At 39.2% G+C, this 23,555-nt stretch overlaps 2 protein-coding genes across 13 annotated transcripts in view; both read left to right on the top strand.

The window, feature by feature from the left end:
* LOC131935501 (ras GTPase-activating protein nGAP) overlaps window positions 1–23,555 on the top strand; it is a 217,575-nt gene that overhangs the window by 111,140 nt on the left and 82,880 nt on the right. For 5 of the 12 annotated variants that reach the window (XM_059291912.1, XM_059291901.1, XM_059291907.1 and 2 more), the window contains 3 exons: window positions 5,761–5,870; window positions 6,778–6,881; window positions 21,372–21,533. In XM_059291912.1, the coding sequence (XP_059147895.1) occupies window positions 5,832–5,870; window positions 6,778–6,881; window positions 21,372–21,533 (305 nt within the window). In that variant the 5' untranslated portion in view covers window positions 5,761–5,831. Of the gene's footprint in view, window positions 1–2,546; window positions 3,006–5,760; window positions 5,871–6,777; window positions 6,882–16,048; window positions 16,190–18,123; window positions 18,501–21,371; window positions 21,534–23,555 lie in introns of those variants that run through there. The other 7 variants (XM_059291909.1, XM_059291905.1, XM_059291902.1 and 4 more) reach the window with 5 other exon arrangements.
* LOC131935503 (uncharacterized) lies at window positions 8,603–10,790 on the top strand. The gene is made up of 2 exons (XM_059291915.1): window positions 8,603–8,997; window positions 10,180–10,790. The coding sequence occupies exons 1-2, from the start codon at window positions 8,811–8,813 to the stop codon at window positions 10,674–10,676; spliced, it is 684 nt and encodes a 227-aa protein (XP_059147898.1). The 5' UTR covers window positions 8,603–8,810; the 3' UTR covers window positions 10,677–10,790.

Below are 23,555 nucleotides of genomic sequence, written 5' to 3'. Positions count from 1 at the left end.
ATTTAGCTGGGAGAAGAAAAAATCAGACTTGAAACTCGACGACCGCTTCTCTAGAAACCCACAGTCTAGTATGATCTCTAGAAACCCATAGACTGGGATGATCTCATGTCGACTCAAACCCACACGAAGTCGTCGCTCCCCCACCCCCACTCAGGGGCCTATGCATCCCCCGCACTCAAATATAATTACATTTTCATTAGATTTGTAACAGGAGCCCCCAGCCCTCCCCCACCCAGCTCGTCCCCCATTTCTTCAGTTGTTTTCACGTTTCGTCTTTGCTTTGAATTTGTCACGAGCGAGCCCCACAATTTCTTTTGACGACTTTGGCCGAATGAAAAAAAAAAATCAAATTAAAAGAAAAAAAATACATGACAAACGTCTATTAGATTGCATCATTACCACGACTAGTTGCCGAATTTATTTTTATTTTTATCCACACAAAAAAAAAAAAAAAGAAAAATAAAAAAATAGCAATTATATTTTTGTGATAGCAACATGTTTGTTCTGCGTCGGATTAATCGAACGGCGACTAAACTAATCTAGCGCCGCTGAAAGTTTTATTGAAGGGAATTTCAAACAAGGTTTGAAAAGTTGGCATTAACACGCAGTAACCCCATCCCCTTAGTTTGGTACACCATACTCTCTAAACTGATAGTTTGGTACACCATACTCTCTAAACTGATAGTTGGCATACGTTAACTGCCTATACTAAAAGCAGCAGTAGTAAAGAGTTCTGCCTATTCTGATCGTGAGAACTAGTTATGCTACTGGTAGGCTGATTATTTGGGAAAAATAAGTGTTCAATAGCATAGTCATTTCTGTTATTATAAAATGATTTTAAAATTAGATTTCTGCTTCTCTTTAGCATTTGTAATATGAGACATATTTTAAATTAAAAGTCCTTAGTCTTTTTATCTTTGGTAGTTAATTAGTTGTATACTTCCATAGTCGGGACACATCTGCTAGTTTCTTTACCATTACTAGTTTATAACTACCATCGTGTTGGATGGAACTATCCTAAAGCTCCTTAGCTTGTTCTAAATGATGCATGTTAAACAGGTTAGAATGTCAAAACAAAACCTTTCAGTTGCATGGTGCAAAATATAGACACAAAAATATGTAGAAATGAAGAAATTCCAATTAGTTTTACTGTACACGTGTGTACACTAATTGTTGACAAAAAATATTGTTTATCTTTCTTGTCCTTCTGACCACAATCAACATGCATTCTCCCCAATCACGCTGCTCTGTTGAGATACATGTATATCAAGCAAGAGCAATCACTCTGACTGTGAATTGTTCTATCTGCTGGCAGAGTAACGAGCCTTGGGGGAACTGTTTTATTTGGCGCCCTGTTTACACAGCGACGTCTCTGACGGGTTTTTGTTTACATCTGATAAGGTGATCACGGAGCTTTAAGAAAATCATAATTACCTCCCTTGATTTATTGACGCGCCGAGCTTAAAGTTCGCGGAGAGATCCGGGGAGTAAATTGCACAATCAGCTTAATACGTGTGTGTGTGGGGGGGTGGGGGGGGGGGTGTTTTCTGTGGTGTGCTTTATTGATATTGTTTATGCATTTTGTGTTTATTTGTGCGTGTGTGTGTGTCTGTGTTAGGGTGATTGTATGTCTGGAATAAGTCCATAAACAGCACATTTGGGTTTGTTGTATACTCCTCTGTTTGGTATGAGTGTATGTGTACTCCAGGATTGCGTGTAGGGTGTATTTGTGTGATTTAATCTTGAAATGTGTAGCATGTATCCTTGTTTTTTTGTGTGGTGTGTACGTGTGTGTGTAGTTATGCTGTGTAGTTGCACGTTCATGTATGTCCACGTGTGTGTACAGTGTGTGTTATTATGCTGTGTGTTTTCACGTGCGTGTATGTATACGTGTGTTTTGGTTGCACGTACATGCATGTACACGTGTGTGTACAGTGTATGTGCACGTATTGTGTAAATGCTCACATATTACTGAGGCGCGTGATTGCTAATAACAGTTGTCTAAAATCAACAAAAAAGCCATCCCCTGAGATTGCCATGATATTGTACACATAAAGGCCATTGTCTCGCAAGGCCATTATTTATTGGCCATGACATATTGGCCATCCCCAAGTGGCCAGTTTTGTAACTCAGATCCCGCTAACAATATTTTACAGCTGAAATCTCCCGTCTTTAGACGCGACAAATCTTAAGCCAACAGATTAACCCACCCGTCTTATACATTATGCAAAGTTTATTTAAGTGCTCAGTCACGTGGCTCTTGTCACGTGGCTCCCGTCACGTGATGAGCTTCAGATTTTACTCCAGTTAATGATGAATAATTAATTGTATTATGTTCGTGTAGGAAAAACAAACGTTGAAAAACAAACAAGGTGTTGATTTTATGCTGGAAACTTGTACAGGAAAACTGTTTTAGTGATATCAGAAGAGATGCGTTTATTTTAATCTATTATTTGCGTTTAAAATTGTGTTACGAACATGTTTAATAGGGCACGTGAATTGGTATTTCTATTAAGATGTGGTGTTTTGTGTTCAGTATGGATAAAGAACTAACTTTGTTGTGACCACCATGCGCACTGGTCAGAAATATAAACCATTGACCTAAATGAACTGGTGTTTTGTTAACGCGCAGTATGGCGAATGGGATCTCGTCTGCAAATAGGGCGCCGGAAGTCCGGTGCGTCATGTGACCGCGGGGAGCTAGCCCGAGCGAGACGCCCGCAGCATGGCGCCCAAGTCCCTCCTGTGCTCGTGTTTCGCCCTGTGCCGGCAGTGTTGCAAGAAGAAGAGGCAGCGCTCGCGGAGTCTGATACCCTCCAAGAAGAAAGGCAGCGGGGGAGCGGGCGCCGGCGGGGGCACGACGGAGGATGATGAGGATGATTACAGTGAGGATGAGGAGGAGGAGGAGGCAGAGGAGGACGTGGATAAAAATCCAGTGGGGGACTCGCGGTACAGCGCTTTTGATTCGCCACTTTTTCGTCGCAACAGTGTCAATGTAGACCCAGGTATAAATGTCAATGTAGACCCAGGTATAAGTGTCAATGTAGACCCAGGTATAAATGTATAAACATAGTGTAAATTTAGACCCAGGTATAAGTGTCAATGTAGACCCAGGTATAAGTTTCAATGTAGACCCAGGTATACATGTCAATGTTGACCCTGGTATAAGTGTCAATGTAGACCCAGGTATAAATGTCAATGTAGACCCAGGTATAAATGTCAATGTTGACCCTGGTATAAGTGTCAATGTAGACCCAGGTATAAGTGTTAATGTAGACCCAGGTATAAGTTTCAATGTAGACCCAGGTATAAATGTCAATGTTGACACAGGTATAAATGTCTAAACATACAGTGTCAATTTGACCCAGGTATATGTGTGTATAAATATACAGCATTAATGTTGACCCATATGTGTGTCTAAACATAATGTATTAATTTGAACCCACGTCTGTGCGTATTTAAGAATACAGTATTAATGTAGACCCATGTATTGTGTGAGTGTGTGCAGAGGCGTAGCGAAGGGGGTGGGCAAAGGGGTAGATATGTCCCCGGGCGCTGATCATAGGGGGCGCCAAATGGGTTGGAAAAACAAATTAAAATCTCATTTTAGCTGCATTTTTTCTTTATAAATATATATATATATATATATATATATATATATATATATATATATATATATATATATATATATATATATATATATATATATATATTATATAAGGGGGGGTGCAAATCGAAAATTGAAAGGTTGATCCCGAGGGGGGCGCCAAATTGAAAGTTTGTCCCCGGGCGCCGGGAAGGGTCGCTACGCCTCTGAGTGTATGTGTGTGTGAGAGAGAGAGAGAGAGAGAGAGAGAGAGAGAGAGAGAGAGAGAGAGAGACTATACGATGTTAATCTAGATCTACATTTAGAAATTGTTAACGTGGCCATTTTATTTCAACGAAGGCAATTAATTGTCTACTGACGTTTCTACTGTACTAATTAACCTCTCATTATGGTCAGCTGTCTAGTTTTGTTCCGTGTTTCACGTATTGGTTTTTTCCTACCTTTCACCTGTAACAAAACGAACGATGTTTTACCTAGGTCTCTGTTGGTTTTAGTGTGTATTCTAATTCTTCTTCATTTCGGGTTGCTTACCTCAGCCTTACAGTTATTGTTTCCTAATCAGAGGTGTAAATAGAAATAAAGTTACCCTCCATCTTAAACATATATGGGGGGGGGGGGGGGGGGGGGGCTTGACCCAACTCACACAACACACAAACGCGTAGGCTCAACAAAGACTAATACTTTCACTACTAGCCCATATAACTTTACTTAACATATTCTATAACCTTCCTCGACATTTATTTAAAAAAAAAAAGATTACGATCACTCGTCCAAAATTCCATGTAGTTATCTCCCCTTATAAATAATTATTATTTATCTCCCCTGTTTTTTAAATATTTATTTAGCAACTGCGACAAACATGCACACAGCTCATCATTCGCATGTTTACTTTCTACCGCAGTAACGTAAACAAACTTTCTAAATTAGTAAAACCAGTCTGGGTTACATTTTCAAGTATTCGATAATTAAGTGCATTATAGATAAAAGTACGGGTTATTGAGGATTATGCTAATGACTTTGTGTTGTCTACTGATATGCTTATATGTACGAAATATGTTATTTTTTAGTAGTTGTATCTTTTTATGTCTGCTAAGCAGCATCGTGACATTAATGTCGGGTAAATGGGGCATCCATTTTAAATGTAAATAAATTAAAGGCAAAATACCCCATTCACTTTCATTCTCATACCCCATTTACTTCCCTTTATATCCCGATATGTACATATTTTGTCCTTGTTTATCTCTTCAAAGTAATTTTATATTTTCAAGTAAGTTGTTTTCTATTTGTTGTAAGCTTCTCTTTACACATTTTACAGTTAATTTCCAGTTTAAAATAAAACATGATCTCATTTTTTGTCTGGCGTACAATAAGTATTCGATTACCACATTTTCAAATCTTATTAAAACAGGATCAAATACCTGTGTTAGTGTCGTCTTATCATATTCTTTTTTAATTTTTGTATTAATTCCTTAGTTTTTGTAAGCAATGTTTGCTCATATTTTGTTTTATACATTGTTTGATTTCTTTAAGTCTTCTGTCTGTATGACTGGGGATTCCAGTGTTATGTTTGTCTCTCAGTTTTATCCTCTTCCCTCCTCACGGTATGCCCAATCCATCCCTATTTGCTCACTATAATGACTCTGTCTGTTGACTATTATTTGGTATTTAGCCACAATGTTTTTAACTTCATTGTCTGTATTTAAGCCTGTTTCTTACCTGCGTATCTGATATTTTCGTTTCTACCTTGAATGTTTGTAGTAATGTATGTATTAATGTATGTATCTACCTTGAATGTCTGTATCACTGTCTGTATCTACCTTGCATGTCTGTATTAATGTCTGTATCTACCTTGAATGTCTGTATCAATGTCTGTATCTACCTTGAATGTCTGTATCACTGTCTGTATCTACCTTGAATGTCTGTATTAATGTCTGTATCTACCTTGAATGTCTGTATTAATGTCTGTATCTACCTTGAATGTCTGTATCACTGTCTGTATCTACCTTGAATGTCTGTATCACTGTCTGTATCTACCTTGAATGTCTGTATCACTGTCTGTATCTACCTTGAATGTCTGTATTAATGTATGTATTAATGTCTGTATCTATCTTGAATGTCTGTATTAATGTCTGTTTCTCCCACTGGTCTTACAGATTCCTCCCTAGAACGTGTAGATGGAGAGCGACGCGGTAGTCTGCCCTTGGTGTCACCCTACAATGACAGCATGGAGTCGGTCTCGACCTCCACCACGTCCAAGTTGGCGGTAAGTGTGGGGGGGGGGGGGGGTAGGGTGAGGGGGGGGGGGGTTCAAGTCTGGTGGACAAGGTCTCGACTGGACATCGGGGTAGTTGGATGTTGGGGTGAGGGTTAAATCTGAGGGACGGGGCGTCGATTGAGCATTAGAGCAGATTGGGGTGGGGTAGGGGGAGTGTAATTTGCTGTCTTTAACTTGACGGCTGGGAGTTGTAGGGCCCCATTTAGCATTGATTGGAGAGTCAAAATAGGAGTCAGAAAGTGTTTTGCCAAATTTAAAACTGGAATCAGAAATATTTTAGCTAAATCTAAAACTGGAATCAGAAATAGTTTAGCTAAATCTAAAACTGGAATCAGAAATAGTTTAGCTAAATCTAAAACTGGAATCAGAAATAGTTTAGCCAAATCAATAAGTGGAGTTATAAACATTTTGACCGAACCTATGGGGGGCCCAAATAGTTTGAATACAATTATTTTACCAGCGTAAATTTAGACGGAAGTTGATCAGGTCTCATAATAGCAAAGGTTTATTATCTTTCCAGAATGAAGAAAAAAAATGTTTTAAACAGTAGCATTATTTCTTAGTAAAAATGGTTTTTCCCTTGAATGCAATGAATACAACTGTGTTTGTAAGTAGATCTAGTAGGTTTCTAGATGGGTGTGAAGTAATTGCAAGGCTGTGTTTCGTAATGCAATAGGTTTGGTCTAGACTAGCAGTATAAAACAGTGTTTACATTATAAATGTAATACAGATCTGAATTCTCTAGGGCGTATGTGATAACACAACTGTGCTGTATGGTGATGTACTTGAACTCTGTGTGACAACACATTGTTGTTGTTTTTTGTTCTTTTGATTTCTGTGTTCACCTGACCCGCTCAATATTACTAATTAACATAGTCTTGATGTAACTTTTCAGAATTTTTTCACGAAGAAAGGATTTAAGAGCAACATGAAGAGGACAAAAAGCGCCACAAAGCTTGACCGGAAGAGGTCAAGTCCTAACCTGTCAGAGAACGACACGTGAGTACTATTTTACTGTTCACTTGCTGATGTTTGAAGGTCAAGTTTATTTTTAGTAACTGCTGCAGATATTAGTAGCAGGTGCACAATCCATTAGCAGACAATACACTTTTTGTATATTACAATTATTATTTGTAAGGGTTATTTATAGAAATGGTGTAATACCTTACCTAAAAGCTTATTTTTGATTTACTTTTGTTAGAAAACACCATTTGTTTGGCTTCTCAGCTGTGTTTGGAAAACATTTTTATAGCCTTCTATTTTTGCCCCAGTTTTTGTTTAGTTTTAATTTTAAAATATATTTTTTATGCAGTACAGTTTGGTTTGTTCTATTTGGTTTAGGGGGATTTTTTTGGTGTCAAAAATATATTTTATTACTTTTTTTTTATTTTGCTGATCGAATGTACCAGGAATATATTTTTGTTTATTTTATTGGGATAACATGATGTTTACTTCTTGATTGTTATAGCTTGATTGGGATAATTTGATATTTACTTGACTAAAATGATCTGATATTCACAGCAGTCTCAATACTTTGTTAACGATAGAATTTCTGTGAATTTAACACATTACTCCCGGCAAGGGAATTAACCACGAAAAATACAATCTTCTTTTTCTATGCTCTTTTAGCTTTTTTGCCTCCCCTTTTGTTGTTAGAGTTTTTCTGAAAACTTTCAAACTCCCCAAACAAATAAAAGAGGAATTAAATCTGATCCATGTTTATCACCTACACAATAGTATGACACATGTCCTGCTGACAAGTGAACTAGTTAGAACCACACCAGTGTGTGGATGAGGTAGAAACACTGACACCTGTATTCTAGGTGTTGTTGTCAATACAGTTAACTTTTGTTTTCTTGTGAGACGTTAATCTCGACAACACACCAGCACGTCGTAATGTTTCTGTCCAACGGTCTATTTACCATCGTGAGCACTAATCACTTACCGACGAGCGTGGGTCTTACTGTAATAAATATACGTTACGTTGTGGGGCTGGGGCTAAGTAATGTGACTAACCATACAATTATGTTTTAATAACGAAAATATGTAAAACGTTTTTGCTGTCATGGAGGGGATACAACTTTGAGATGTCGCCGTGTGACTTAGAATGGTTGTCTTTCTGATCATCTCCGTGAACTTGGATTGTAAATGGTTGATTTATTGTCTGTGACACGTTGTGGTCGAATGGTAGGGCGTTTGGCAGCTAGCCTGAAGGTCTCGATTTCGGATCTGGGTTCGAACTTATGTCTGTAGATCGTGCCCTCGCTCTGGTGAGTACCTGACTCAAGTTGGGGAAAGTAAAGGTACAAGTGCTGACCACACAATTCCCCCAAGTGCTGAGGCTCTAAGGAGCAACCTTCGCTTTTACTTGACTCATTTTTTGCGTGTTGTCAGCTCTGGGCGATCAATGATGCATAGTTATAAACCATGTGTGGCGTTTCGTACTCGCAACTAACGTTACTGTGATATAGGTTTCTCCAGCGAGGGAGGGGAGACGCGATTTAAATATATGGGGGAGCTGACAGTGGTTGAATTATGTATTTCAAGGGAGAAGGGCGGTACACATCCCCCCTCGGCTAAACCTTCAACTGTACGTAGTACAAAGCGTTCTCATTGTTAATTAATTACCCTCACGTGTTTAGCGCTAATTGCGCTTTCATTGTAGTACACCATAAGTTCGTTCACTACACGGGTTAAATTATCTTCCTTCTACACGTTCGGCCTCCCCTTTCGTCTGCCCGCGTCACACGGCCGACGAACCGGATGCGAGGCCGCCACCGGCGCCGGATATAACGAACCAGCGAGGCGGTTCCGGTAAGGACGTGTACAGGCTCCGACCGCCATTGCTTCTACTCGTACCGTCCCGGCCAAACGAACTACACGTCGTCGGATCTACACGCGGTTAAATGTGCTCCGCGTTGACCCGCCATGAGCCGATTCTTCAAGTACGACATTGTGACCCTCATCGAACTCATTGAGAACCGTCCGTGTTTGTGGGACAAGACTGTCGAGAACTTCAACGATAAAGTCGAGAAACTTGAAGCATGGAGGTCGGTGTGTGCTTATCTGGAGCCGGACTTTATGCAGATGGATAAAGCAGAACAACAGAAAACAGGTCAGTAGTATTCAATAGTATTTATTTACATACACTGAGTATACACAACAAGCGCACCTCAATCCTAGCTGGGTTCAGCTAAGTTCAGGTTTAAATTTTAAAATAGTCAAATAGAATCTACAGTTTAAATCTCTGGGTGTATTTTTGTAAAAAAAAAGTAGACTACGGTATCACAAGTAACGATCAAGATCTAAATAGCTAAGAACGTTTAAGTTTTCCAATCAAAATAAACCCTACACGATCACTCACTACACTGACAACACTGGCGGTCGACCAGTACCAGCTGTGTTTACAAAAACCAATGCGTGACGTGGAGGAACACGCCGCGTACTCCGCGCGCTGTGTGACCTATTTCCGGCGCGGGGCGGGGTTACCGCTCTACACTCAACACAGCTGACCTCATTTTTTTTTCTCCTTTTGTCAGCTGGGAACTCCGTTACTAGAGGTCTAGATCTATCGGCTGTTTTTAATTTACTTAGCTCACATCTTCAACGAACATTGGCGTTAAGTTAACCCTTACTTGCAATTTGCATCCTGGGTGGTGGCGATTGGAGCTAGGGTTGAGGTAGCCACCGATTGACTGTTTTTGTACATAAAAATACTTAGCTAGGCTATGTTTAATCTTTAGAAGCCTAGGTGCTCACTCATCTCCTTCTCCCCCTCTGTCATTCACACTTACGTCATCACTTACAAACTAGGTGCGCGCATCTCTCTCTTTGTGACACTGACAACAATGTTGTGTTTAAGACAATCTACCAAGCTCTTAATCAAATATTAATTTGTAGGTTCATAAATTCACGTATCCAAGGGAGAGAACTTATAACTTAGTACCTAGATTCAAAAGTCGTTAAAACTATGGTTATATTCACTAAAATAAGTAGTAATGAAAATGCGGATGTTTGATTATTAATTTTCTAGATACTAGTATTAGCATATTATACTGCTATTTGTAAATTCCTTATACCTCATAGATTTTAGGATTGTCCTTTGACTTGTATTTTAAATAGGAAACACTTTACTGGAATATATAACAATTGCCTATATTTGAAAAAGTTCAGTTTAATATTTTCTTGTCTAAAGCTGTCATAATTATTGTTTTAATATTTTTTCGAAAAACCTTCAATTAAGTAACTCGTTAGGAGTAACTAGTGTTTGACAGAACTGTAAATGTTTCTATCCCAGGAGAAATTGTCAAAACCAAATGGCAGAATCTGAGAGACTCTTTTGTCAAGTCCCTGAAGAAGAGGTCAGGTCAGGCATCCTCCAAGAAGTACCTGTACCACGACAACCTGCAGTTCCTGCTCAAGGTTCTCCACAAGGAGGACCCGGACTACCACGACACCCTACACTCTAGCTACAGCGAGTTCGGCGAGGACGACTCGCTGCCAGAAGTCAAGAAGGAACCCTGTGATTCTTCCAGCTTCGGCATGAAGGTCTGCATTCCCTTCCTATCCAGGAAGAGAGCTAAGATGCAGGAGGAGCTGGAGAAGGAGCTGGTCAGCTTCAACAAGGCCAACCTGGACGAAGATGAGGCCTTTTTTATCTCGGTGCTTCCGTCTGTGCGGAGACTGTCGGAAGATTCTAGATTGGAATTCCGCATGGGGGTTCTTCAACTGCTGAAGGATATGAATGCCAGAGACAGACAATCAGTTGTGTCTCCTCATGACTCTGCCTATTGACTAAATCTTATTTAACTCCTGGATTTATTGTTGAATATTTATTTTCTTTCTACTGACTCATGATATCATATACTTTTTAAATTGTACATTAAATAAATATCTTCTTATACACTATACACATGTTTTTGATAGAGTTATGGAACCTGAAATTTAAAAAAAATGTTGTATGGTTTATGTATGAGTTGCCTCAGTATGTGATGTTTATGGGGTGAATAGGATATAATATTTACAATAGCTTACTTTATACTATTATTACATTGTGCAACGATTTACAATCAACTCTTCAAGTTTTGTGCAACTCAAGTTGTAGTTTCTGTCTTTGGTTTTCATTATTGGTGTGTTGGCCCATGTGATTTTATGTATTGGCTCGTATGGTTTCATGAGCATGGACCCATGTGGGCTCATGTGATATGGTTTGCCGGCCCATGTGATTTTGTTTGTTGGCCCATGTTTGGTTTGTAGGCCCATGTGATTTGGTTTGCCGGCCCATGTGATTTGGTTTGCCAGCCCATGTGATTTGGTTTGCCGGCCCATGTGATTTGGTTTGTCGACCCATGTGATTTGGTTTGTCTGCCCTTGTGATTTGGTTTGCCGGCCCATGTGATTTGGTTTGCCGGCCCATGTGATTTGATCTGCATAGTGTCTCAACTACCACCTTACCAGTGTGTTGATAGACCTTCTTGTATTTTGTGTTGTATCACTTGGGTCTAAATTAGATCTCTTTGATTCATCTGTTTGTACCCATATGTGTACCTACCGTTTGACACCTTGAGTATCCCTTGAGTATCGGTGTGATTTAAAAGTATACTTGCCCATCAACATTATCTCTCCAAAACTTAGGGTACCACTTAGTGCTAGTGGGGGCTAAAAACTATTAGCAAAAATGTTTGCAATATTTTTTTTTTATTAAATACATTGTTAGTTTAGCATTACATTAAAATTCTACTTTGAAAAAAAAACATTTTTAATGTCAATACAAACTTCTATATGGATAGGTTATGTTTTGCTAAATATACAGGTGCATTTCTCATTTTTGTAAGTTAAATTATGTTGGTAAATATGCATAAATAATATATTTATGGATCTATTATTTATAGCTGAATATGACTAGATTAATTTTATATGGATAAATTTTACTTCATTAAAGAAGTTGTAATAATTGTTACTGTGCTCAGAGCTAAATATTAATTGAAGTTAGTAACCATTTCTTGAATTATCCAAGGGAGGTTACTTGTAAATTTGTACTAAAAAGTCGTTAAAATACGCATATATTTATTAGTGATACAATCCGAAAAAGTAGATTGTTTTTAGTACCTTGCCAGAAATAAATATTCACAGGATTATACGAATAAGTGCCAAATCTTTATACTTTTTATCTGTAAACATTATCATTTGACTCTATTTTTAATACAAAACTGTTATGTGGTAAACATAATCGAAGTCTAGACACGTGAAATTTATTCTTCGATGCCATTGCAGATTGTTTTTCTCGCCCTGTTCGAGCTTTACTTTCTCGTATAAAGAATTTAAGGGATGTATTAATTATATTAATACAACAGTTGTAATTTTCATTCAACTCGTGAGCGATTTCCAGAAAGTATAAGTGATACTTATCCTACTTCCGGTTTCTCTATGACATATAACGTATGCAACATTTAACTTAACTGGACGAAATTTTAAATGGAAGTTTTTGATTGTATGCACAGGTTTATTTCAACTTTATAAATTTCTTATGCAGGCCTAAATATAAGATTGTATATATAAATTCCTCACAAATTTCAAGTGACCTCCTTTATTCGACAATGGTACTTTACTCTTATTTCATGACTCTAAAGTACCGATAGCATCAGTAATGTAGGTCTACCATTGGTACTTTACTCTTATTTCATGTCTCTGTAGTACCGTTAGCATCAGTAATGTAGGTCTACCATTGGTACTTTACTCTTATTTCATGTTTCTAAAGTACCAATAGCATCAGTAATGTAGGTCTACCATTGGTACTTTACTCTTATTTCATGACTCTAAAGTACCGATAGCATCAGTAATGTAGGTATACCATTTCAGGTACACGATGTTTCATACATACGTATACAATCTTATTCTCTTGATTGCTTCAAATTTTGAATGATTTTCGGTGACCGAGAGTAGTGCTTTAGGCTAAAAGTCAAATGACACGGAATACTGGCTCAGGAGTTGGACTCCTATATATAATCTATAACTACCGTTTTCTTAAAATAAGTAAGAATTTGATTTTATATTACTTTAGCTTCGCAATTGCTTTTTTTTTTCTACGCAATTCTATTTTAGAGTATGTGTGTATAAGAGAACGGAAAAATAGTGCCTTATAAAGTTTAAGGGTTATCTTGCTGTATTTCCGATTTCTCTAAAGCCGTCAGAAATCGATAAGCATAATATAAGAAACTGTGTTCTAAAAAAATAAACTTTCTACGTGGGGATGGAAACTCGGGATATAGACATGATTTTTAATCCATTTTAAATTACTTGAACTTTTTAAAAATAGAATAGAATCCCGTAGAAAAAATAATTGCGCACCAAGTGAACGGCAAACAATATGTGTATAATCGTGGCGAGTACCAACTCATACATGCCACAGTACACACAATATCGACACAGTACACACAACACACCAACCCACACGTGACACACAACATCAACCCACACGTGACACAGTACACACAACACACCAACCCACACGTGACACAGTACACACGTGACACCGTACACGCAACATAACTTGACGCTGTCGAATTCGCATTTTTCTAACCTGGATTGCTTCCCAGTTTTACCTTCATATTATCCCCCACCCTGGTTTCCACTCAGGTGCAAAGTTCACACCTTTACCGACCAGGATGTCAAACCCATCTTTCCCACGCTCCACAAGGGGCTTGAGGTACCGCAGACAGGTACGCCTCGCTTACCTGTCTACTCACCTTTGCTTGTGGCACGTGCCAACTCTTTGTTGCAGTTCTCCCTACCATCAAACATGGCGTAACCCCGAGGTTTACCTCTGTTACATGCAGGTACCCCCCTCCTCCCCTCCCCACATACCTACCGTACATCTTCTTCTTCTTCGTTCTTAATTTTTGAATATGGTGGAGGATTCAGACAACAAGTCCAACTTCGTGGACAAACCGGACTGTGGTCTCCAGTTTGTCAGGTGTCCCATATAATTTTTCCCTGAGTGGGGTGGGCTGGGGCCAGTGTCTGACTCTTGCCTGGCTATACAGAGTACATTCCTGGAGTACGTGCTCCGTGTTTTCCGGGGCCTTGCCACAAGGGCACATTTCGCTACACCCAACCTTCAGTTTTCTGTGCATGTGTTGATTTAGTCTGTTGTGGCCTGTTCTAAGTCGAAAGATTATGTATTGTTGTTTTCGTGTTAAATTGTAATGGCCGTCGTCTTTAATGTAGTGAGGGTGTGTGACAGACCACATTTGCGTTTGTTTGTTTTTTATTATTCTTTTTATTTCTTTTGGGTGTAGCGAAATTTCCGGTTGTGGTTTCTTTCCCCCAATTTTTGCCAGCTGGTCTGCGATCTCGTTACCCTGGATCTGGCAGTGGCCCGGGATCCACTGCAGCACAATTCTGCTGCAGGTATTTTTTAGCTTCTCTAGTGCTGTCATAAGTGTTTGAATATAGGACTCTGGATTTTGTAGGGATTGCCCTACCGTACAAATTACGTAGATTTTATCCCCCTGCATCGTATTTCATATAGGCTAATCAAACTCGGAATCTACCAATTATTTATTAAAAACTTAAAAGACGGAACAGGAAAGTATGAGATATGATATCTGACAACTCTTGCGTTAGTTAATGAAAAATAAATAATATTCCGTGCATACATTTTCGTAGTAATCGCGGTCTAGATGAATTTCCCACGTTACATTGAAAAGTGAGTTTTTCTTGTATTTTGTTTTAAAATTGTGGCATAGGCCTACACAGCTGAAAAAAAAATTGTTTAATTTAATTTAACAACTAGGAAAGAGTTATGATGCATATAATGTCCCTTCACCGAGAACACTTCAATTTTATCCCTTTTATTTTGCTTTACTGGCGACCTATGATGTGACGTTACTCACCATCTAACCTATCATTGCCATTCTTACACTCGTTGTATAGTTGAATTGCCGGGCTGTGTTCAAGCTCAACAAAAGCAGGATGAAACACTTGAACACTGTGGATGTTGAGAGTTGGTTGTGTTTGGGTCGCTACTCACATAGACAAGAGGGTAGTCGCTACTCACATGTACAGCACTATAGGGCTGGTAAGTAGGTCAATAAAAAGTTATATGTCTTATGCAGGTTTTATTGAGCCATAGAACTGTTTATTGACCTACTTACCAGCCCTATATGGTGGTTTTTGTAAACCTGAACACCTATGATCAAGTTAAACTTACCCCACCAAGCATTGGGTATTGATGGTTTGCTGAAGACAATTTTTGTGTGTCTTTTCTAGTAAGTTTGACGTTCAATGTATCTAAAAGGGCAGCTCAACATGAACTGGATAGTACTCACCTAGTCATTTGGAGGCAGGGGTGGGGCTGCTAAAGGTGCATAAAATGATGAAATCGTTAGCAGTGGGTAATTTGCTGACTGCGAAATAATTTCTCATTTTAGCTTTATAATCTTTTACATAACATAGGAGTGGGGGGAGGTATATTACTAACGAAGAGCGAGTTATACGGAATATTGAAGCAATTATAGTGTAAGCCCTAATGTTTAATTTTGACATAGCTTAGATTGCACCCACACGCAATCTCATACTTAAAGAAGCGAGAAGTGGCTGTGCTGTGTTTACCCAAATATCGAGACACGTCTTTGGTGTTTACACAACACAGTCTGGCGTTTTGGCACCTGGTGAGCTGGAACTTTGCCATGTGCTGGTCTCGTGTGAACGTGAGTCCAGCTGCTGTGTGTGGGGGGGGGGGGGGGGGTCGCTGTGTGTGTGAGTGGGGGCTGATGTGTGTGTGAGTGGGGAGCTGTTGTGTGTGGGGGGAGCTGTGTGTGAGTGGGGGGAGCTGTGTGTGTGAGTGGGGAGCTCTGTGTGTGTAGGAAGCTGCTGTGTGAGTGGGGAGCTGCAGTGTGTGAATGAGTGGGGAGCTGTCGTGTTTGTGGGGGGGGGCAGCTGCCGTGTGTGGCTGAAGAGCTGCAGAGTGTGTGTGTGAGTGGGGATCTGCAGTGTGTGTGTGGGAAGCTGTAGTGTGTGTGTGTGAGAGAGAGAGAGAGAGAGAGCAGAGTGAGTGTGTGTGTGAGTGAGGGTATGCAGTCTGTGTGTGAGAGAGAGAGAGCCGAGTGAGTGTGTGTTTTCCTATCCGCCCAACGTTTTGAAGGGAAGTTGATAATAACCTCGTGTGCTGGTTCTGTTTTGGAGCTCAGCGTGTCTGCCCGCGAGGAATGTGTTGGTTTGTTTGTGGTGTGTCGGCAGGGAGCGATGTCTAGCAGTGCGATGGATGCACGGGGTCTCTAGCTAATTGTTCCTGCTGTGTTTCTTATGTGATTGTTTATTTATTCCATCGGATTTTAAAAATTAAACATAATTATGTTAGTGGATATCAGTGTTATTTCATACTAGATAGCGCGTTAGATTTTGTGAATATTGATAAGGTTCTATTGTTTCCTGGCATACCAGTGTTTTAAAATGCCGGTTGTACTAAAGGCATTTTTATATTATCTATTAACTAGGGAAATACGTCAAAAAAACATGTGGTCATTGTTTAACTCGTGTATCAGCACTGTATGTAGGGTGATGTCTGTCTTTGTCCAGCAATGTTAGTGGGCTTCTGCTCTTTAGCAGTTTTTTTTTCAAGGAACGTTTTTTTTTCTCGTCAAATTTGAACAAAATAAGCTTTAGTCTTCTGGTCATGTCTAGACCAGGTCACCTGCAATCTTTGGGTCAATTGTGGGTCAGGTCACCTGCAATCTTTGGGTCAATTGTGGGTCAAGTCGCCTTCAATCATTGGGTCAATGTGGGTCAAGTCGCCTTCAATCATTGGGTCAATTGTGTACCAGGTCACCTGCAATCATTGGGCCATGTGTCAAGTCACCTTTAATCATGGTGTCATATAATGCCCGCATTTCCTGTAGCATTTCATCCAGTTCGAACTCGGCACGTCAACACCACGTGCGTTCACGAGCACGCTGCTAAATATGTTAAATGTTGTTTTTTTTTAAACCGTGTTTCCAATTCATGTACCTATTCGTAAATGGTACCGTTTTAAAAGGAGCCTTTATTGTAAACACGTGCCATAATTATGTACGTACGGAAACACGACAGCAGTTGGCCTACATTAGCTTCTAAAGCTGGCATAGTTCGGTGTTCAAAGTGTTCAACTCTAGTACTTACAGCTTAAGTATCTTTAGCTCCTTGTTTAGCTCCGGTGTTTAGCTCCCATTTAGTTAAGGCGCCGCTCACGTAAACACGTGCTTTAGAGCATTGACCTTTCCAGACCTACTTGATCTACACCCCCCCCTCTTCCTACTGAGACCTGGTTTATTTTATCATCCCCCCCCTACCCTCCCCTCCCTCAGGCAACCGTAACCCCGAGTGTAAAGTACCCTAATGGTTTTACAAACTCCAGGTCACAAACTACAAACATTGCGGTTCTCAAACCATACGTGATGGAGTGCAGGTGTAGAGCGCTTGATTAAACGATGAAGTACTCAATGTTCCTAGTTCAAATCCCACTGTAGTACTGTGTGATGGACTTAAAGCTAAGGCCTAAATTAGACTCTAGTTTCATCCCTCATTGGCGATGTCCAAATTTTTTCTAGCCATCCATCAAAAGTTTGATCTTATCTAGTTTGGTGACCTATCTCATAATGTGACCAGGCAGTGATAAAATTACCTCAAAATGTGACCAAGCAGTGGTAACACTACCTCAAAATGTGAGCAGGCAGTGGTAACACTACCATAAATGTGTCCAGGTTGTGGTAACACTAGCATAAATGTGTTGAGCAGGCAGTGGTAACACTTACACTACCACTACACTTTGAATCCCAAGCACCATTAAGTGGCTGAGCTATATTTAGCCTGACCTCTGACCCCCGAGTTCAAGTGGAAGGGTTGTGAGTCCACAAATTAAAATGTCTTCAGCTGTGGGTGAGTGGCTAACACCGTCTAGGGGACACTTACCCCATTCCCTGTTGGTTTATTGGTGTGTCTGACGTGGTCAAGTCAGCAAGCAACCTGCGATAATCTGTTCTGTTTGCGTTCAAATCTTGAAGCCAAGTCATGCTAGCTTTGTGATGTTTACCTGTTCAAGTGAATAGTGTGTACCGTATTTCAAATTTTATCAAGTTAAAACTTTGTTTAAAACATCATTATAATTAATTTGCATATTATTCTTTGAGCTAATTAGACTTTTTAAATAAATTATATCATATTTAATTCGTTAAATAGACGATTTTATTTCACGTGTTAATTAAAGGATATTCCTTGTAAAAGTACAGCATGCTCGCGCATTGCTAAACACGTTGATTTAAAACCAGAGAAAGCTTGAAGGAAACAGTGAGGCACTTATTCCTGAAACATGTTTCATGGATTTGTTCAGTGATTACTTGTTGAAACATGGATAAGTACACGGATATTCCAACACTGGATGAATCTGAACGTTGACAGTGACGCGAGCGTTGATTAGGACACTGTACGGGAGTCACGTGACACAATGAGTAGGGCCATCTCCAGGGACAGATTCTCCTCCTCCTCGGAGAAGATCAGGAGGAGCCGGGAGATGGTGAAGAGGAGCCGTTTCCTCTCGGAGAAGAGCAAGCAGAAGGTGGAGGAGTTTGTACAGAATGAGGAGAGGTGGGACACTCTCTGCATGCCTATCTGTCTGCCTCTCTGTCTGCCTCTCTGTTAGGACACTCTCTGCATGCCTATCTGCATGCCTCTCTGTCTGCCTCTCTGTCTGCCTCTCTATCTGCTATGTACTTTCTGTGTACTGTGTACTTTGTCTCTCTGTGTTGTTTAATCTTTGTTTATTTGTTATATTTGTTCCTGTCCTTTCCCCTGACTCTTTTTATCATATTCTTCTTGTTGGGTTTGTGTTCGGTGTATGTTTCTTGTGATGTAGGGTTTGTGTTCAGTGTCTTTCTTGTGCGACAACTTCTATGTATGTATTGTTGAAACTGTTGCTGCTTATGTATGTTGTATACAAATATCTAGAATGATATCTATACGATTTATTTTTTTTCATTGAACATTGTGAATTTGTATGTTAATGAATAGTGTGTGTTCGTTAATGACCTGTTTATACGAGTATGTGTAGTTTTGTGAAAGCTGCATGTGTTTATGTATCCTGTGTATGCGATATTACACACATGAAAAAAAGTGTAATATATGTATTTGACGATAAAGAAGGCTGGTACGTCTTTAAACCTACTAATATAAACGCATTTGAAGTAGATTTTAAAGGGAAACAAAGAGACGATAAACACCATGCTAACTAGCGCAGGGGTAGACCTTGTTATCTTATATCACGTTTTTTTTTCGTTTATTTTTTAAATTTATTTATAACAAATTGATGCATTGTTGTTAGTTGATGTTTCCTTTAGCTAAAGAATGTTACATGATTTGTTTTCCCATTATGCCTAACGATTTGAAATGCACACATTTAAAAACTGTCAAACACACACCAGGGTAAACACACTCACTCACACACACACACTCACGAAGGAACAACACACTTCTAGCCCAGGAAACACCGGAAGTTGACACTCACCCATCCCAGCTAACTACTCACCCTTCCTGCCTCGTGGTTCTTTAGGATGGTCGAACCCTACTACACAAGGGTTCACAACCCCCTCTCATCCAGGGTTCCCAACCCCCTCTCTACCAGAGTTCTCCTCCGGATGGTCGAACCCTATTACACAAGGGTTCACAACCCCCTCTCTACCAGGGCTCTCCCCCGTATGGTCGAACCCTACTACACAAGGGTTCACAACCCCCTCTCTACCAGGGCTCTACCCCAGATGGTCGAACCATCGTGGTTCTTTAGGATGGTCGAACAATATTACACAAGGGTTCACAACCCCCTCTCAACCAGGGTTCTCCTCCGGATGCTCTAACCCTACTACACAAGGGTTCCCAACCCCCTCTCAACCAGGGTTCTTCCCCAACCGATTCTGCTCTTCCCCACCATATTATTATTATTGTATGTGTCTTTAAATACCCACCAATATAAACTCTTTTGGTCACGCTTACTTGTAGCCTACAATAATCTTAAAACACGTGAATCTGATAATGTACCTTATAATATAACCTTCCAACGTTAATGATATTGCGTCGTGTGATATAATATTTACTGTACATATTATATAACGCTTACTCTGCCGTTATATACATACTCTGTTTACGTACATATAATGCATTATGTGATGATGTTTATTTTTTTTTTGTACCTTACCGCTATGTACATGTATTATGTATATTATATTTGTAGCTTACAGCCATATACATTATATACATGATATATGCAATGAGTATTACATGCTTTAATGTTGCATGATATTGCTCTTATATGTGATACCTCAGTACTGGGTCGGGTTTGTGTGTGGGGTCGGATTTGTGTGTGGGGTCGTGTCTGTGTTTGGGGTCGGGTCGATGTGTGGGGTCGGGTCGATGTATGGGTAAACCAAGAAAGAGCAAACCAAACTGTTATTATTATTTTTTATTTGACTTATATGTGAATACACATAGTTTGCTTAGCAGGTGTTTTTTTTTAATAATTATTCTAAAACACCGTAAATATGTGTTTAAGATATGTTATTGTTTTTTTTTTTTTATTTATAGGCCAGGATTTTTAAGGTAGGTTAGGTGTACTAGATGTGTAGTCAAAATAGGGCTTTTAGCTATGGCAGGAACACACGACTACGTCACAGCACAGCTGAGTAGCTTAACAAATGGACACACTTCGTTGTCTGGCCATTACGTCACAAAACACAGATGAGCGGCTGTATTAATATGTATACACACTTTACTTTCATTACGTCACAAAACACACTTGACTGTTCTGCTATTGCATCGTCAGCACAGCTCTGGTCGATATATCACTAAGCACATAATATGAACAACATACACACGTTACACGTTTCATTATGTGTTCACATTACGACGGCATGTTTTGCTTTGTTTTCACTACATTTTAATCATTTACAACTGGCTGTTTTGTTCAGCATGCACGGACTTTGCAAGTACATCTTTCAGACATATCAATTTAACCCATTCTTTCTATTTTTATTTTTTTCTCCTGGTTGGGGTGGGGGCGGGGACAGTTTAGAATTAGTCCAAAAATAAAGAATGTGGCGTTTTTTAACCACTTATTGTAATCAAATAAACTGCACGCAGTTTGACATAATGGGAACCATATTAACATATAACATACCAGTTAAACATAACATAGTATATAGCGAATAACACATTACACATATACTAATGGCCCATTTTGATTCGCTATTTAAATATTACTACAAGTTGCCCATAAAACAAACCCTAGTCTTGCAAAAGTCTTACAGTAATTTCTTCACCAGCCAACTGATGACGACCATTAAAAAAATTACCTCACCACTAACACAATCCCTGGTTGCTGTAAACATTCTAATTCTTTAGTCCTCACTCCACGGCCTTCTAATTTTCTGACCATCCCCCCAACCCACCCGTCCCCTTCTTCCCGTGTAGCACGTCCCTGATGGGATCACTACGAAGGAGCATGAGCCTGGGCCGTCTGAGCCGCAGGAAGGGGAAGAGCGCCCGTGAGTTGGCAGGGGACAGCGGCAAGAGCCCTCACAACTCCTCCCCCAACCTCTCAAGGAAGAGCACTCCGCATGCTTCCCCAGCATTGTGAGTAATTACCTCCCTTTTTAGTTGTTTTTTGTTTTGTTTAACATGTATGTACGGTGGAAACATAAGTGGAGTTTGTTTACAATTAGGGGGGGGGGAGGGGTAAGCTTTTTAAAAATGTAAACACAACATAGTTGTTTAAAAAGAGAATGACTATTTTTTATACTAAAGTTGTAATTTTTTTTTTGAAGTAGGCATCACAAAATAAAATTTTATAAAAAATCGAAAAAGCCCCTTTTCAAATTTTTGGCCTCCGTAGTTATCCCAAATGTATTATACAAATGTTGAATACATCACTGTTGTGTCAACCTCAAAACACTTCAGCTTTCTTTAAAGGCCACTTTGTTGACCAGTTGTGGAATATTTACCACCCCCCCCCTCCTTCACATCGCCTTACCTTAAGTGTATGATCTTATTGGTCGGATTGTTCCACTGTACATACTTCAGGGGTCCTAACTCTATAGGCCGTCCCTTAACATTGTGCTCAGCAAATAACGTCTTTAATCACACATATCATTTGTGTTGTATTTCCTTAATACGATTAACAAACGAATGTATTATTTCATAATAATAAAAGTAATGGCTTTAACGATTAACACAAATAAATGTTATCAATAACTACTAACAAAGTTAACGTGGTTTAAAAATTAATTAAAGCCAGTTGTTTTAACTAGACCAAATCACAGACAATGTTTTGTCTAACACGCAAGATACGGTGAGAACTCACTTGACCTAGTACACATGTGTCGCTTGACACACCACGTGATCAAACTAGAGGACACGTCACTTCGCTCACACTTCACTGTCTGCTCATTGCACATTTTCCCTATCATTTTTTTTTTTTTTTTAGAATTATTTTTTGTTAATTTATTTATTTGTTGAATTTTTTTATTTATTTATTTAATTTGTATATATCATATGTGTTTACATCTATCTTTAAAATATGTTAATGACATACCACTATGTTAAAATATATCATGTCTTCTTGCTTCATCAACTCCATGTTTTAGCAGTAATTAATGAGCGCATCTTTGTGAGACTTCACATATATCATCTTAAAGTAAAGTAGCTGTTTTAGTAGTTTGCCTAACAGTGTGTTGACAGTTGACTTACATTACGATTCAACTATGTTTACCAATACAGCTACACCTATCAATGACTGTCATTAAGTCTGAGATAGTTTGGTACTGATAATTATCTGACTCTCTATTTGAACTGTCCCATTAGGATTTGTTCCTGCTTCATTCAGACCGTACAACACCCATCTCGGTAGGAAACTGTTCAAGTTGCCGTATTGGCTTTTGAAAAATAATTTGTTGACATTTCTGGTTGTTGTTTTTATTTTTTTCTATAATACGCTTTTATTTATTTATTTATTTTTTCGTTGTTTTTGTTTTGTTTTTTTGTTTTTATTTTTTTTTTAAATTTATTTTTGCTGTGTTTTGTCTATTCTGGTTTCAATTCGAAAACCTGCAAATCCAGCTGTCTAAAGCTAACTGCTTTTACGTTCTCCTCCCCCCCCCCCCCCCCCGTCATATATTTTGAGTGTAGTCCGGTTATCGTCAAAGGAAATAACTAATGCTGCCCACCCAGGACGCAGTAGACCTATCCCTCATGTGGTGAGGGGTCCTATAGAAGCTCACCAGCCTAGAAAAACAAAACCAAATCTAAACTACTGAAAACTCATTATAACAACGTCTAGTGTGCCTATATTAATAAAATAAATTCTCTTTAAACGGATGGTTAATGTGTCAATGGAAGGACTACGTGTTGTGATGGTGGCGGTTAAGTTTTTTTTTTTTTTAAACTCCGGTTAACGGGTATTTTTCAGAAAGCGTGCAATCAGTTTAGTCTGCACAGCAAACATACACATAATTATGAGAAACAAACCGAAGAAAAAAAGGGCTCGTGTTAGCACCTTTCCCCTGCTAAATGAGAGTTATTTAAGGAACTAATGTTTTCAATTAGCACCTCGCGCTAATACTACGCTATGGGTTACTCAGGGGTCATCTATAAATGTCG

This window comes from Physella acuta, unplaced genomic scaffold (assembly GCF_028476545.2).
Source record: "Physella acuta isolate Inbredline_101_S28 unplaced genomic scaffold, ASM2847654v3 ptg000146l, whole genome shotgun sequence".
In the NCBI taxonomy this organism is placed as follows: Eukaryota; Metazoa; Mollusca; class Gastropoda; family Physidae; genus Physella; species Physella acuta.
This window is presented reverse-complemented; position numbering and strand designations above follow the sequence as displayed.